Here is a 16,217-nt window from a genome sequence, read left to right as displayed (position 1 = left end):
AAATAAATAGACATTTCAGTACATTTATTATCATAATACATGCAATCAGTGTAACCATCGAAATTTTAGGCCTTCCCTGAGAACAGTCAATGAGAGAAAGTAGCCTAATCTAGCATCCTAATATTGTTAATAGCCAACCATTAAAAATATATTAAAAATAACACTTTGAAACTTTTGTAGACGTTTGAAGATAGTTAGAAAGCTAACCAAATACAACTGAGTCATCCTTTCTGAGGAAAGTTATTGTCTTGAAAACCAATGGCAGTATAAAATGAACCAATGGCAGTATAGAAAAATCCAAATGCAATAGTGTTGAAGAATAGCAAGCGTCAGCTCCTTCATCTGTAATCTTCACTTCACACACATGGTAAAAAGCTTCAGTATTGCATCCCTGAGAAATAAACAGAACAGAAAATGATTGGATATATTAATATAATAATTATAGATTAATAGAATAGAACCGAACATTTCATTGTATGGCCATAGTAATCAAGAACTACTTGTACTTTTCCTTCAAGAAGAATCTTAATGTTCTAAATTGCCAGTGAAAACTTTTGGTCAAAGTGAAAAGGTTTAAAGATTACCTTACAAATGGAATGTATGACAAGCCATACCTGCAGATGATACAAAAGTTAGTTTGAAACAAACCACTCTGTACCCCAACATGGTGCTCATAAGAAAACAAAACCACAATTGATATAAATAAAAAATTACATACCAGGCAAATGCTAAGACTTGCAAGATGCAGAACAACAGAGCAAGACCAAAGTTCTTCCACTAAAAGAAAAAAAAGCTACGTTCACCAACTGTAAGAAACTCCTTGTAACCATCACAAGCTATACCATGCCACCATGACAATGTTTTATTCAACTTATTGTTCATGCAAACCCACCCCATGTCTTGTACATAAAACATGTGAGTGCTGTTATGCTATTGGTTGAGATCCCAACTTACCCAGAATGCAGCACAGAGGGTCAACACAAGACAAGTCTAGAACACAGAAGAGACCTTTTCAGATGAAAGGCTTCCAAACTGCTGGCATGAACATACAAGCCACCCTACAAGTAGCTTATCGTGAACATGGCTTAAGGCCTTTGGATCCTACGAGAATGATCAAAACGATCATTACTGCGTCTCAGTCCATTAAAATGGCTTGAACATCCAGTATTTTTCTTTAGACAACAAATGTTTTCCAATTCCCTTAGTGGACACTTTGACAGAAAATGAAAGGAAAAGACCAGAAGGCCAAACCCAGGCATTGCTGATGACTCACCAGCATGATGGTGGTAGCCAGAGCTCTCGTTTTGTCACACATCCTCTTCAGCTGTTTCACTGGGCCCATCAGAAACATGGTGCTGTGGGCAGATTCACACCATCACATCTCAACTGCTGTTGAAGAGGCCAGGCAACACAGCAGTAAAACTCTCCCAAATATATGTTTTAATATGGTGTTCCTGACATGGATTCTGCATCTGTATATCCACATTTACAGTAAAAAATTCAAAATATTGTGACATCTGTGCGTTAAAGAAATTAGAAGTGTGTCGCACCTGCATAGGGAGCAGACATTTCCAAATGTGTAAAAGACGATGAATAGAATGATACCAATCTTTGGAATGAACAGCGTACATACTCCCTACAAAGGCAAGCAGAGACACACAGCAAGTTACAGGATTCAAGGATAGTTACTGTTTTTATGGGCTAATATTATGCTTTCTTAAGTTCAGGTTTGTAAATAGAGTAACCACCAACAGTTTACATAGAATGTAATAAACTTTCATTTATGTATGATTTATTTGTCCTTTTTTGGCAAACTGATATTATATTCAACTCCCCTTCATCAAGACTGAGACTAAGTAGGGTTGTAAACAAACTAGTGAAAGAAGAGTTCAACTGCATGTCTGCAGTCTCCAAAGCAAGACAAACCAGTAGTACAACATTACTCTCTTCAGCTTTTAATATAACAATAGAGTATGGAAGCCTTCGATAGAGAGAAACCAATTGTAGCCTATATCATGTAGCCTACATACTGTGTTCTCACCAATATAGTGCAAACAACGCCAATCACGAAACAGCCGATGAATCCTTTTATGCGTGTACCCCAGCCTAAAGTGGAAGCTTCGTTCGCTGCCTGCAATAACGTAAAATGTGTCAATCAATTTTAATTACCTTTTATATAACCTAATTTTAACAAAGTAATTTTCAGTGAAGATTTTACAACTTTTGTTGTTATTTCAAAAAAATAAACATGTTTTGATTACCGATCATTAAGTCATCCTCTAGTCTAGATGAAATCTTAAAAATTACGCTGGATTTAAAACATACCTCTAAAATATTGCGGTCTTCATTCCGTGCCTCTTCGCCGCTTAAAACTGACTTTAGTTTGTCCATTATGGCTATTGTGTGATGTATCAGAAGGCACGATTACATTTATTTCCCTTCAAATTGTGCGAGCTCACTCTTGTAGGCGTCACGGACATTCTTTAGAGACAGTGTCTGCCACCTGTTTGCCCTGTTTACATCCGTCTTGCGAATTGGTCTCATCTGTTGACTGTGGCCAAAGGGGTGAGCTATGATCTAGCCTACAAATGAAGCAGACAAATTGAAATAGAATTGAAATTAAAACATGGCTTTAATGTAAACTTGACACATGCATATTTAACAAACTCAGTAACTGACATACAACAATTAGCCTACTTGAAGATCATAAGATGATCAAAGTCAAAAAGTATAGCGGTTAAAATCCAGATCAGATATTGACAAATGTACAACCACAAGTAGAATCTGTTAAAAAAAAAAATTGTCACATTTTTTTTTATATATAATAGGAGTCAGATGGCTGAGCGGTGAGGGAGTCGGGCTAGTTATCAGAAGGTTGCCGGATCGATTCACCGTGCCAAATGACGTTGTGTCCTTGGGCAAGGCACTTCACCCTACTTGCTTCGGGGGGAATGTCCTTGTACTTACTGTAAGTCGCTCTGGATAAGAGCGTCTGCTAAATGACTAAATGTAATGTAAATATATAAAAAGTCAGATGATAAAATAAATACATCAATTCAAAATATGTCCCAAATTGCACATAATCTCCTTTGGCAGGTTGTTGCTTTTAGTGACAGCTTGTTCAGGTTGTGTAGGATGGGACTGACAGAAAACTACATTATGGAAAATAAAATAACAATTCTGGGTTTAATGATAAATAATTAATTGGTTTTATCATTCATCACTCATTTGATCAATGAACATGTTTTAGATTATTTGTACAAAAAAATTTAAACGCATGCTTGTGTCTACTCGTCCAATACATGGTTTCCACTGGAAGGGATGAGAAGGAACCATAAACTTCCAGCAATCTTAATATTTGTCTCAGTAGACAAAACTGCAGATGCAATTTTTTTTACCAGTTTCAAGTATTTGCCTTGACCTAATGAATGTAATACACATGATACCTGTTATCATCACACAATGGCACTTTTACAAAAACTTTGGCAAAAAACATCCCTGTTTGTTTACATACTCCATCAACTCCATCAGAAGACAGGTCATTTAACACATTAAAACTTTAGCCCCGTACTTTCGCAGTACAAAACTTCATGAAATACGTGCAGTAGCATGAATTAGTATAAACAAGATATGCCTCAAGGACAATGATGCCAGGCCTGAGCATAAAAAAGAGAATACAGACATACATTATATTCAAATGTTCTACGGAAAAAATAATACAACTTGTTTAGATTTGGTTCTGTTTGGTTCTTATCTCTGGCTGTGAATCCCTGGACGCGCATGGGCCGGCTACGGGTTGTCGAGGTGGGATTCCTTGTGTCGTATCACCATTGAATCACCCAGAATTTGGTACTCTGTAAGAGATAGACAGGTAGATCGACAGACAGATAGACAGACAGACAGGTAGATAGACAGACAGACAAATAGGCCTTTATAGAATCTCCTCCTCTGATTCTGGGTCTCTTTCCTTGGGCTTCAGCAGTCCCATCTCCATGGGTGGAGTCCTCTTCAGTCTGGACCCTACCACACTGCAGGAGACAGGGGGGGGGGGGCATCACTGAAGCGGGAACAAACATATACACGCCCATAGAGGTGATGATCGAACTACAACTAGCCTTGATGAACTACAAAGATGGAGGGCCTCACCAGCTGACGGTGCAGTAGACCACACCCACGGTGAGCAGGGCAAAGGCCAGGTGCCAGCAGTAGCACATGGTGATGAACATCATGTTGCTGTGATCCTTAAGGTCCCACTCAGGTCCGTTGGGTGGATACAGCACAAATCCAATCTGTCACAGGGGAGAAGGGTTCGTTGTGTGAGCGACGTGACAATGCGCGTCTGTGGGTCCTACGCAAAGAGGAACACACAAACATATACACATACACACCTGCCAGAACCAGCTCCCCTGTAGCAGGGTCAGGGTGCATCGCAGGAGCTCCAGAAGGATGTTCCCTCGGTGGAAGACCTCCAGGAAGGACGTGAGGGCCGAGCCAAAGACGGCGTAGAGCAGCAGCTGGTGGACGTGGACGTCCAGCATCGACCTGCCATGGAGGTGGTACAGGAAGAGGAATCCTGAAAAACAACAACAACAACACCGTTTTGTTTTACCGTAGATGTGATCTGTAGGTGTGATCTACGGTGCGTAGTCGCGGCTGTGAAGTATCAGGGAACTATTTGTGGTTCCACAAATTGGCCAAATACACCCTCTCAATCCACCCGCCCACCCTGCTACGCACGCCCTACCCACCCACACGCTAGGCTACTCCCTCCCGCCCCTAAAGAAGTACGCCTCACCCTCTGTGAAGAACGCCAGGGCCAGCATCATCCTGTCCAGCGCCACGGGGGCGGCCCCTGTGCCGTGCACGACCAGGGACATGGCCGCCGCCAGCCCAAAGAACAGGTACATGGTGGCGTGCTGCCAGTTCATCAGGCACTCCCAGTGCTTCTCCGCGTAGTCGTACAGGTGGAGCCTAGGACCCTGCGCCGCAAACTGCTCCGCCAGCATCCCTGGATGACGACACACGCAGCCTCCTCAGTTAGATAGGGTTTGTTTGTTTCGCGTCACACCAACTGTCCTAAATCAGGACTCCAATGCGAAGCAGTTGGTTTATTTCTGATGCTTACCGACCACAGAGAAGAAGAGGACGACAGACCCTTCCATCAGCTCTAGACGCCGCTGTGTAGCCCTGTTGGCCAGGCGGGTGGAACCCAGGTTCTTGTTCCTGCGGGTGACGTTCCAGAGGGAGTACTTCCCTGCCCACCACAGCCCGACGATCAGGAAGAACATCCCCGGCAATGCGTGACCCTTGAAGCTGCCCATGTCCCCTCACACCTCCCACGCACTGTAAAGGAGAGAGACACCATCTTTGTGTTTGATGAATGTTGGTCTGGATGCTGTCCAAGTGAGGAAATGTGTTGTAGCTTTATGTGTTTGACCATGGGCGTAGGTTTGTTTTCAAATGTAGGTGGGACAGCTTTTGGATTCGCCAGTTAAAAATAGTTTTCTTAATAAAAAGTGTGTGTGTGTGTTTGGGGTGGGGGGGGGGGGGGGTGGTGGACAGATTTGCCATTTTCAAAAAGTAGGTGGGACATTATTTAAACCTATGTCCCTTGTCCCTTGAAGTTTAACCTGCAAAATAGAGAAAGTCATTGCTCAAAGCTGTTTAGGTGATCAGCTGAACAAGAATGAGCTGTCTGAGACCCTGAACATTAGTATCCAAAACTGGAAAACACTAAGACTACACAAGTCCCAGCATCTACAGCTGAACAGGTCATGATAACGGAAACTCTTTCAAGCTTGATCATGTTGTGTTGGGTGGAAGTTATAAAAATCATATGTAACACAACTGGTTTTCTTACCCTTCTAAACCTTCCCCGAGCTGAGAAACATCCTTGGACACCCTCAAAAAGGGAACAATTCACGTAAAAATACATCAAAGGAAAAAGGAAAAGTGGAAGGAGGGTCTGCTGATGCGGTAAACAGCGCAATCAGGTGTAATGAGTTTAGAAGAGACGGCTCCACAGCTTGACCTTGTCCACTTGCACCTCTGGAAGAGGAGGTGTGTCGTGCTAGAGGGGCTCGGGGAGATGTGCAAAGACAACCTCGAAGTGTCAGCTTTTTACCTCACTGCCGATGTTTTGAAATTAAATTCTCCTCTCCGGATTGTTAAATATTCACTTGGGAGCCCGCGGTTGTCTGGAACGACCGTATTCACGTACAGAAAAATAAATAAATAATTTGGGAGGGAAAAGCTCTTTGTTTCATGTGAGTGGCGCGGGGATTTCGAGTGTATTGTTGACGCACAATATCGAGCTACGACAGAATAGATTCAAGCAAGAAAATGAGCCCAATATGGTGTTAAAATGTCAGTGCAGCGCAGGGATCTCTTCATTCAGATGCAGCCTGCCTCTTCACTGTTCTATTTCCATCCCAAACAGCTGCCTTTGATCATTTGATCCTTTGTCTGAATTGTTGAACCAGAAAACTAGTCAAGCACACACACACAAACACCTCATTAATTATTATCTTTCAGTGAACAGGACTGTCTGTCTTGGTCCTAGTTTAAACATTTCTTTATGGCTCCTGTGTTTGTACTCACTGAATCACTGAATGCTGATGATGTGCAGTGATGCTCGTACATGTCATCACTCCAGCTGACTGCAGGAGGGGACAGTAAGGAGCGGACAACAAAACGGAATATTTGGGGATTCAGACCAAGGTCACGATTCTTCATCAGAGCATCCTCTCTACACGCTGTTACCATGGTGATAGAACCCAATTACTCCTCTGGGCCACTTTGAGGGCTAGGAGAACCTTTTGTGATTGGTTGGCATGTATTCTCAAAACAGCAGCACAAGAGTGTGTCTGGGAGAGTCTGCAAATGATAACTATGATATGAGACCATGGCTGTTCAACAGTGGAGTAAAATAATGTGATGCTGATCAATCGTTATTTATTTTAGCTGCACTATGGTGTAAAACCAAATGTTTTTGAAGCTGTGTCCGGACCGGAGGCCATTGTAACATAATATAATTAGAGAGCAACTCCAGGGCTTTGTGGTTTTCTTAAAGCGTAATATTACATTTACATTTTAGTCATTTCGCAGACGCTCTTATCCGGAGCGACTTACAGTAAGTACAGGGACATTCCCCCAAGGCAAGTAGGGTGAAGTGCCTTGCCCAAGGACACAATGTCATTTTGCACGGCCGGGAATCAAACCGGCAACCTTCTGATAACTAGCCCATTCCCTAACCGCTCAGCCACCTGACTCCCATATTATATATATTAAATCAGAGCAGAGGTCTGAGGAATACAGTGGCATGCAAGCAACAGGCTGTCAAGGCTATTGTTGAGTCAGTCGTACAGATTTCTGGCTACCGTATTACTTTAAACAGTAGCATATGTATTTTGTGGATTTGTGCTTTGATATCATGCCGGCTTTATGTGCAATGCTCCTACAATGCTTTAAACTTACAGTAATTTAGAATGGTAGTGTATGAAGTCAAAAACTGTTAAATATGTCTGTTATTTTAGAAAGCTGTTGCGTAAAGTCCTCTTACCTAAATCGGTGAATCCTGAATTGTCTGGATTTGAAAAGTTGGTGGTGGTTCCGTTAGACAAAATAAACATTTACATTCTATTCCAGCAAATTGTAAACCATTTCACCATCTTCCCAACGAAGTCTTTGTCTAGTCCCTGACAACAGAACTCTCTAAAACAAAGCAAAAAAGTGAGAAGACCACACAACCTTCATCTGTTCACTGGACACAGTTTCGCAATCACTTTTTCGCGATGATGATGATTTATTCAGAGACTTTTGGGGAATAGCATCATAACGTTTTGGGATTGGCTGGATTTCCTAAAGGGACGTCACTTTTGCTTTCGTTAATTGGATGAAAACCTTTTCAGTCTGTTTGAAGAAAGATTCCACGTGTGCACTTTTACCCCGCCTGCAAGAGGATGGCGGTGGAACTTCAAGACATAAACAAAAAGAAAACTCGCTACATCTGGCTATTTCTGTAAACAGGTCGTTTAGTATTTAAGTTGGTATAAAATTATCCACCTTAATTTTACGAGTAAATAGAATAGAATCACCAGTTGATTTTAAGACACTTTGAATCTACTTGGGGAGAGAATGTCGAGGGCAAATTTAGATAGGAAATGATGACCAGTCAAATGCCTTCACTGGTACAGCGAAGCCTACGTGCGAGGCATCACGTTGTTCTTAAGCAAGATGTTTATACCAGATTTTATGAATTTGACAATGGCAGTTTAACTATAATGAACTATCAAGAAATATCTTCAAATTTCTATATCACAAATTTGGCATTAACTTTATTCCACGAGATAGTTTGAAGGTTACAGTTCATCAGACATGACTGGCAAGGGTAAGGCAGGATGAGGAGGGTGTTGTTAAACATAGTAAAATACTGCATATTTTTTTCTCAAATGTTCTTTTTACATCCTAAAGCCATGTCAGCAGAGCTGTCACTATCACTTTAAATGGAATATAAATACGGGATTTGGTTATTTCACATTTATAACTATAGTTTACTATCCTCCAAACTGTCAAACCATATCTAAAATAACTTCTTCACTACATCAACATACTGTGCCAATTCGGAGTCAGTATGTTGACTACTAAGTTGCTGATAACAATAGTGAAACAAAAACAGACAGAGCTAGATAGAATGACCCTGTCAGATTCCGGATTCCCAGTGTTCCAATAAGATCCCACCCCCACACACACACACTCAACCACCCCCCACCCCCACCCAACCTTGCATTCCCACGGTCCAATCAGATGCAGCCGTCCAGGACAGTCTGTTTTGTTAGTAGGGGAGTAGTTGCATGCAGGGCAGGAGCTGCAGCATCAAACGGAGGAGAAGAGGAGGAGGAGGGTGTGAGGAGATGCAAGGCTGTCAGGGCATGTAGATGTGAACGCAGGACCAGGAGAAAGGATCGGGCGTGAGCACGTAGGAGCGGCAGGACGGGCACGTCTGTCTCCTCCACAGCCACCGCTCCATACACTGAAACACACAGACGGGAGGTTAGGTCATGCACTCACACGCTCACACACAACCGTCCGGCCACGCCGTCTCACGTTCAGCCATCTCAAGTCCAGCCGTCTCACGTTCAGCCCTTGGGCAATGAGGGGAATGATAAATACTAGTAGTCCCCCCCAAAATATATACAATAAATATGTTTTTGAATAGTGTCAACTACTGCTAAGTACTATAATACGTCACGTGATGCGTCACTATGGCCAACCCCTGAGAATGTTCAACTCGAGGTGACACACACAGTCGGCCTGCCACAGGAGGCCTCTGGGAGAGCACAGGACACCTTTTAGTCTGCTTGTTTTTTCTTTCGTTACCACAGGATTGGCATTGATTTCCATTATTTATCACGTGCATGCAGAGCTGACTGACCTACCGACAGGAGCAAAGCTTTAGTCTCTTGCCCTTGAACCTGAGACCTACTGTGACCTTTGACCCCCTAATTTAAATATTCTGGACAGTTTTTGGGGGTTCTCTGAAAGGCAGAGAAGCTACATTATGCTCCATCTTGACTAAAATGGTAAACAGATGGATTCCCCTAATGAGGTCTTTGTTGACTTTGAGTATTTATGGCACGGTACAGATATATAAACACTGAAATAACACAGAACATATTTATTTTTTCTTAAGGCTTAAATGTTATAGAAATCCCTTATGAAATAGAAACCACACACATTAATGCATGCAATGTACATATCAACTAACAACTGGCTTAAATATTATTCGAATATAACGGCATCACTCAAAGGAACATCAAAGATGGAAATAATGGAAATAAAATTGATGAAACTATAAAATCGACTTGTCTATTAAATCTATTGGTAGGCTGTAACTGTAGGTGTATTGTATATGATAGATGGAAAGATTGAGCAGAAGAAGATTCAGTATGGAGTAAATTCTGTGACTTGCTTTTGTGACAGAAAATGGGAATCCACTGTTTGGAAAAGATGACCGAAAAGAAGCATTGGACATGGTTTGGGATTAGCCCATAGAAAACACAAAAGCATGAACTGCTCTACAACACTACTAGTTCTTAGGATCAAACCAGGGCCTGTATATAACTGGAGGAGAGTTCCAATGGAACACTCTCTATGATGTGAAAAGTTCAAACAGGACACTGAGGCTCGATTCGAAACATCCAGGTTTTCTTTCTCTCCGTCTTCCAGCGAAAACGTCCCAGCTTCGGTCCCTGATATCAGCGTTGTCTCCGCAGAGAGAGCTGGCGGCGAGGCATCCGATATTCCTCGGACCCGTCGCAGAACGGCCCCTCCCCTGACTTCCGCCGCTCCACTGTGGACCTCCTCCTCTCGCTTTCGGCCGTGGCGCTGCCGCTCCGGGGTCGCGTCGTCTCTCCTCTCCTCGCCGCCTTCCCAGCCCCCCCACCAATCACAGACACCGTGTGAGCATCCCGGCCAATCACAGACACGGTGTGCATGCCCAGTCCCGCGGGGTCTCGAGGGTGTGATCCATGCTCCAGATGGGGTTCGGTGCAGAGGGCATGTGAGGATAGCGTGCCTGTATCCTATCTCGTCATGCGATGTGACAAGGACCCCCCCCCCCCCTTGAGCCAATGAAGTACATGCATGAAGGTCATGCTCCTGTTGGTGTGTGACATGCTGGTGCAGTGAGTGGTATGGATAGGGGAGCACAGGGTGGTGGTATAGGAGTGACATGCCTGGAGCCTATCGAGGGTCGGGAGGATGGGGCGCGATGAGGAACTCCTACCTCTTTGTGGAAACGGTGAGCACAGTACAGCTCCTGGACCGCTCCTCCTCCATCCTTCCTCATATCCCCATGGCAGATAGGACACATGTTGTCTGCTTCACTCTAGAGGAGAGAGATCCATCATACATTAGCCTGATGCTTGTTGCCTGTCAGTAAAACCCATAGACAACCTTGCTTCGAACTTCACATTTCATTCCTAATAAAAGGTTTCAGACAAATGGCTGTGACATACTGTATGTAACAGTGAACTATGTGGGGCTTTTAGTGCTTTATTACTTTTCCCTTTTTCATGACACAATATTTGACATTTTCATTCATTAATTTAGCAGATGCTTTGACTCAAAGCAATGTACAAATAGTGCACCTGGAAAGTGCAGAAGAAGATCTCCCTGTCGTCGAAAAATTCAAATTCTAAATCTTCGAGGCCACATGAAGATGTCACCCCTCAACTTACGAGAGACGTGACCTTCTTGTTGTGGAGACGCAGTCTCCTCTCAAACGACTCAGTGAGCTCGGGGATGGTGGTGATGCGGTTCTCCGGCAAGACAGACTTCTGGCGGTTGATGTCATCCGAGGACACTCTGCGTGCGCGGGGGTGACCCTTGACCTCCTTCTCCAGTTGAGGGTTAGGCGTTACACTGGCAGCCTGAAGACGATTCAGTTGCATGGCTTCCAGCTGGGACTGGGACACACAGAGCAAAAGATAACATGTTAGACATATTCAGGAAAGATTAGACTTCAGTGTACTCCCCACTACAAAGAGGCACTGATTGCCAGAGAGATGAAGGAGGGTGAGCGCAAAGGCCTACTTACACCTTTTGTGTCATTAAATTACCTTGTTTTATCCTTATAAGATATTGAAAGTAATCTTGTGTTGAGCAGCACGCTTACAGTACAAGGGCCTAGATTATTTGAGTCAAACTCTTCATTACCCAACAAAGTAAATCACAAGAAAAAACATGCTGTATAGGACCGGGTCAACTTTCCTGTTTAACTTCTCCTTACTTTAAATTTACATTTACATTTAGTCATTTAGCAGACGCTCTTATCCAGAGCGACTTACACTAAGTACAGGGACATTCTCCCCGAGGCAAGTAGGGTGAAGTGCCTTGCCCAAGGACACAACGTCATGTGCACCGGCCGGGAATCGAACTCGCAACCTTCAGATTACTAGCCCGATGCCTTAACCGCTCAGCCACCTGACTCCCTAAATAAGTTGGTCTCTGCTCTGTGTGAATGCAATAGGTAGTGTGCGTGTGAGTGGAAGTATGTTATTCAATACCTCCTGGAGATTAAACTAGTGGGAGAACTCCAATGAGGGCAGGGCAAGGGTTGTGCAGGAGATTCTGTGAATCATGGTGATACCAGTTACAATTAAAAATGAAATATAGATCAAATGCTTTTAGCCTGTCTACTAGTGGGGTTTCAGTAGTTAGCCCACTAATTATCCAGAATTCTGTCAATATTGATGAAAACACTGGCCTCGTCGACTGCATAGCAATCTATTTTCATCTAAGTGTGTAAACCCCCATCCATAGCTTGTTGACACTGAAAGCTGTACAGTATTGAGCGATGGTTGCATGCGTGACTGAAAGGTTGTGTGTGTATGTGTGTGTGTGTGTGTGTGTGTGTGTGTGTAGATCAGGCACCAGGGACTAATAGATAATGGGTCACCTCTAATCAAAGTCTGTGTGACTATTCTCTGCCGAGACTACAGATTAGGTAGCAACGTCCATGGGCTTATGTTGTAACACGATTACACAACCACATGTACAACACCAACTCCTGCCATATCATAAGCACAGCATACATCTAAACCAATTCAATCTAGTGATCACATTACACTTCATTAATGATCATGTTCACTCTGTAGGAATTTCAACATTTAATGAAATAGACCTGCAATATATTCAACATTTAAACTTGTAAAAAATGATTTGTTAACAACTACCAACATCTTTTTGTGGAAAATCTATTAAAATCTATTAATTATAATACAATAATACAATCATTATATACAATTATAATAAAATAATCCAGTTAACAAAAAATATGTTTTTGTTGTGTCAAGTAACAGTCATTTCCAGTGAGGTCTACAGAAGCTCCCTCCCCACACAGTGCTGCACGCGAACAAACAGACATCAGGATGGTGGTTCTTACCATGCAGGGGAGGGAGGCTCTCCGGTCTGCCTTTGCCCTGGCCGGTCTCCTGAAGCTGCGCTTTCTCTCTTTGGATCGGGCGCTCTGTGACCCGTGACCCCAGTAGCTGCTCATCCAGTTGGTAAAGTTGCCATCGTCGTCCTCGTCGTCTCCGATGAGGGAAGGGAGAAGCCGGAGGGCCATGACGGAGCTGGTCCGGGGGAGCTCACCAGAGCTCCAGGTGAGGGAAGTGCGGAGGCGGGTTGGTGCTCACTACCTGGGTTGGGTGACACTGTCCTGGGCCTGGGTTCCTCGTCTGGCTGTCCTGCTCGGCTCTGTGTGTTCCCAAGCTGCAGGTCTGCTACAACAATGAGCCTCCACAGCACTGTACCAGAAAGCCCGAAAGGTCTGTCACTTTAATTAGATCCCTTTGGTTGGTTAAGCACGGCTGGTGGAGTTGTGTTATTCCAGGTTGACACGAAAATAAACTGCTCAGCTTTCGGCCCAGTCTTTAAATAAGTGAATCCCTTGTAATCTGTTTATCATTGGTGGGCGAGTGAAATGGAGGGACACTGAGGATGGGAAGACAGCAGCTTGAAAGAGGGGTGGGGTTAGAGGGAGGTGGGGGGGGGGGTTAGAGGGAGGTGGGGGGGGGCTGCTTTGAATCTTTCCATTACAGAGCCCACAGCCTGGGGGGGAACTCCAATTTCCCCATACTTTCCACTCGCAGAGCACATCAAACCTGTCAATAGTTATGGAGCGTGTGCTGCTCCGTCTATCTCCTGTTGTGAGCCTGGGCCCCCGAAGCTTTGCAGGCTGGAGAGGAGGAGGGGGGGGGGGGGGGTGTGGTGTGGTGTGATAGAACACTGAGCTTAACTGAATCAATGTTTTTTGTTTACAAAAAGTGTCCGTTTTTTTTGTCCCGCTCTGAAAAAATTGCAATGGAATTCATCGTGAATACAATCTTGCGAACATGATTCACTGTATCCAGAAAATAATTCCACTTTCATGTTTCGAGTCTTTCAAAGATCGTACAGGAGGCTGATGGACTGTAACACTGCTGGCTGATACATGTTTGCACATGTGATGCGCACTTAAATGAATAATTCCAAACCAGCCTGACCCCAACGCATGCTACTTCCTGTTCCATTTGTTTGTTAACCTACCCTGGGGTCCTGTGCTGCCCCGTCGCCACTGGTATACTTCAGCCCCACCTGCTGAATAACTTTATCATGCAGATTTTCTGTCATGATGTCTAGTCCCACCAGTCTATTGTCTGCAAACTCAATATTGTATGTCCCAAATCTACATCTGGGAATTAGACAGCCTGCTATTGCAGACCAAACACCGTTATTGAAAAGAGTACCATCGATACGCAAATATATTTTTATCATAAATGTTATTTAGTCTAACATGTACTCACAGGGAACCTCACTTTTAATCTGCTAAAATACGTTGTAGACCATTGACATCCATAGAAATCGACCCTGAAATCGGCCTTGCCTATGTGCACCTGCAGCATGTGTTACGGTGCTGTTGAGAGCTCCTATGTTGAGGGTACACCAGGACAGACGTGCTCCAGCTTAGGTAGCATGTGTGGAAGATGATCACCACAGGTGGGAAAGACTGAGAGGGTGTCAGCAGGCATAAAGGGGACACTAAATCTCATGAGCTCCCTCGCCACACTCACCCCAATTGGCTCAGTGATGTAAGTCATTACATAAGAAGTTAACACATGCTTAGGTTTTCCTTCTCTGAATACTGTTTGATTTATATAGAGCAATCGAATAAATTAAATAGCGTAAAGTTGAATTAAGGAAAATGTTGAGCAATTCTTGGAGGAATAGGCTAAATTTATCAAGTAAACATTGAATGGGGTTGGTGATTTTGTGGGGAATGCTAACAACACAAACAAAGGGACTGGACACACAATGATGAATCGCTTTTAAGAAAAAAAACAAAGTAGATAGTAACTGGAAATCATGGCCATTTTTATCCTGCTATTTCAACTTCAGACTCACTAAGAATTATGGGATCTGTAGTTATAACTGGACACAAAGCACAAGGTAATTAACTTAAAGAGTGAGAGTGTGTCTACGTTTAGGCCCAAACCAGGCCAGGCCCTGTAACTCACAAACATGGGCTGACATGCAGCTAATCACCTCAGCCAGAATGTCCAGAGTAGGTAATCCGGGTTAACAGTGTGAACATTACACATTGACACTGTCACATAACCTCATGCTTTCAGATGTTGATCTGAGCCTGTGGTGTGTTACAGTATGTGTGTATGCCAGAAAGAGGCCCCCGTTTGTGTTGGGGAGGACAGACACAACTTCTGGGTGGAATCAGATGGCTGAGCGGTTAGGGAATCGGGCTGTTAATCAGAAGGTTGCCGGTTTGATTCCCTGCCGTGCCAAATGACGTCATGTCCTTGGGCAAGGCACTTCACCCTACTTGCCCCGGGGGAATGTCCCTCTACTTACTGTAAGTCGCTCTGGATAAGAGCGTCTACTAAATGACTAAAGGTAAATGTAAATGTAAACAAGATAACACAAGTACCCTAATAACCTGTGTACTGTGACTGAAAATACATTTTACACTCTTACCATACACAACTTTAAACACTGTCAAACGTTTAGAATTGTACACTTTTGATCCTTGATTATTCGCTGTACTTAGTCAAATATGCTCTAATTGTACACCGTTGTTTGTAAAAGCAACTGCTAAATTAATAAAGCGTAAATGCAATGTAACCTCTCAATCCATTGGCAAAAAGTTTACACCCAAGCTGCATGGAAAACCAACAAGTGCTCTCCAACCAGAACCCTTCATAGAATCTGGTGATACTGTAAAGTTGGACTGTACACGGCACTGCTGTGGAGTGATTGATACTGTCAAGTTGGACTGTACACGGCACTGCTGTGGAGTGATTGATACTGTAAAGTTGGACTGTACACGGCACTGCTGTGGAGTGATTGATACTGTAAAGTTGGACTGTACACGGCACTGCTGTGGAGTGATTGATACTGTCAAGTTGGACTGTACACGGCACTGCTGTGGAGTGATTGATACTGTAAAGTTGGACTGTACACGGCACTGCTGTGGAGTGATTGATACTGTAAAGTTGGACTGTACACGGCACTGCTGTGGAGTGATTGATACTGTAAAGTTGGACTGTACACGGCACTGCTGTGGAGTGATTGATACTGTAAAGTTGGACTGTACACGGCACTGCTGTGGAGTGATTGTCAAGCACCTCAGGGGGACAATTGATCGCGGGGCTTCTCTCTAA

The 16,217-nt window shown here is 43.6% G+C and overlaps 3 protein-coding genes across 5 annotated transcripts; all 3 read right to left on the bottom strand.

The window, feature by feature from the left end:
• Nucleotides 1-9: 9 nt before the first annotated feature.
• On the bottom strand, nucleotides 10-2,656 carry sft2d2a (SFT2 domain containing 2a). The gene is made up of 8 exons (XM_047036753.1): nucleotides 2,326-2,656; nucleotides 2,042-2,131; nucleotides 1,551-1,636; nucleotides 1,274-1,355; nucleotides 955-990; nucleotides 719-777; nucleotides 585-614; nucleotides 10-391 (listed from the first exon to the last, which is right to left on the bottom strand). Exons 1-8 carry the CDS (start codon nucleotides 2,389-2,391, stop codon nucleotides 352-354), a joined length of 489 nt encoding a protein of 162 aa, XP_046892709.1. The 5' UTR covers nucleotides 2,392-2,656; the 3' UTR covers nucleotides 10-351.
• Nucleotides 2,657-2,988: 332 nt separating this feature from the next.
• Nucleotides 2,989-7,842, bottom strand: tmem45a (transmembrane protein 45a). 2 transcript variants are annotated; one of them, XM_047036752.1, is made up of 7 exons: nucleotides 7,562-7,842; nucleotides 6,601-6,659; nucleotides 5,126-5,343; nucleotides 4,796-5,008; nucleotides 4,389-4,573; nucleotides 4,147-4,289; nucleotides 2,989-4,028 (listed from the first exon to the last, which is right to left on the bottom strand). In XM_047036752.1, the coding sequence occupies exons 3-7, from the start codon at nucleotides 5,319-5,321 to the stop codon at nucleotides 3,932-3,934; spliced, it is 834 nt and encodes a 277-aa protein (XP_046892708.1). In that variant the 5' UTR covers nucleotides 5,322-5,343; nucleotides 6,601-6,659; nucleotides 7,562-7,842; the 3' UTR covers nucleotides 2,989-3,931. The 2 variants fall into 2 exon arrangements, with proteins under 2 accessions (XP_046892708.1, XP_046892707.1); XM_047036751.1 differs by lacking the exon at nucleotides 6,601-6,659 and having other exon boundaries at nucleotides 2,990-4,028; nucleotides 7,562-7,839.
• Nucleotides 7,843-8,770: 928 nt separating this feature from the next.
• On the bottom strand, nucleotides 8,771-15,337 carry lnp1 (leukemia NUP98 fusion partner 1). 2 transcript variants are annotated; one of them, XM_047036983.1, is made up of 4 exons: nucleotides 12,947-15,337; nucleotides 11,241-11,468; nucleotides 10,787-10,888; nucleotides 8,771-9,031 (listed from the first exon to the last, which is right to left on the bottom strand). In XM_047036983.1, the coding sequence occupies exons 1-4, from the start codon at nucleotides 13,127-13,129 to the stop codon at nucleotides 8,924-8,926; spliced, it is 621 nt and encodes a 206-aa protein (XP_046892939.1). In that variant the 5' UTR covers nucleotides 13,130-15,337; the 3' UTR covers nucleotides 8,771-8,923. The 2 variants fall into 2 exon arrangements, with proteins under 2 accessions (XP_046892939.1, XP_046892937.1); XM_047036981.1 differs by lacking the exon at nucleotides 8,771-9,031 and adding an exon at nucleotides 9,669-10,427.
• Nucleotides 15,338-16,217: the final 880 nt, after the last annotated feature.

Source organism: Hypomesus transpacificus, chromosome 16 (assembly GCF_021917145.1).
Source record: "Hypomesus transpacificus isolate Combined female chromosome 16, fHypTra1, whole genome shotgun sequence".
In the NCBI taxonomy this organism is placed as follows: Eukaryota; Metazoa; Chordata; class Actinopteri; order Osmeriformes; family Osmeridae; genus Hypomesus; species Hypomesus transpacificus.
The sequence above is the reverse complement of the archived record's forward strand: the minus strand, read 5'-3'. Positions and strand labels throughout refer to the sequence as shown.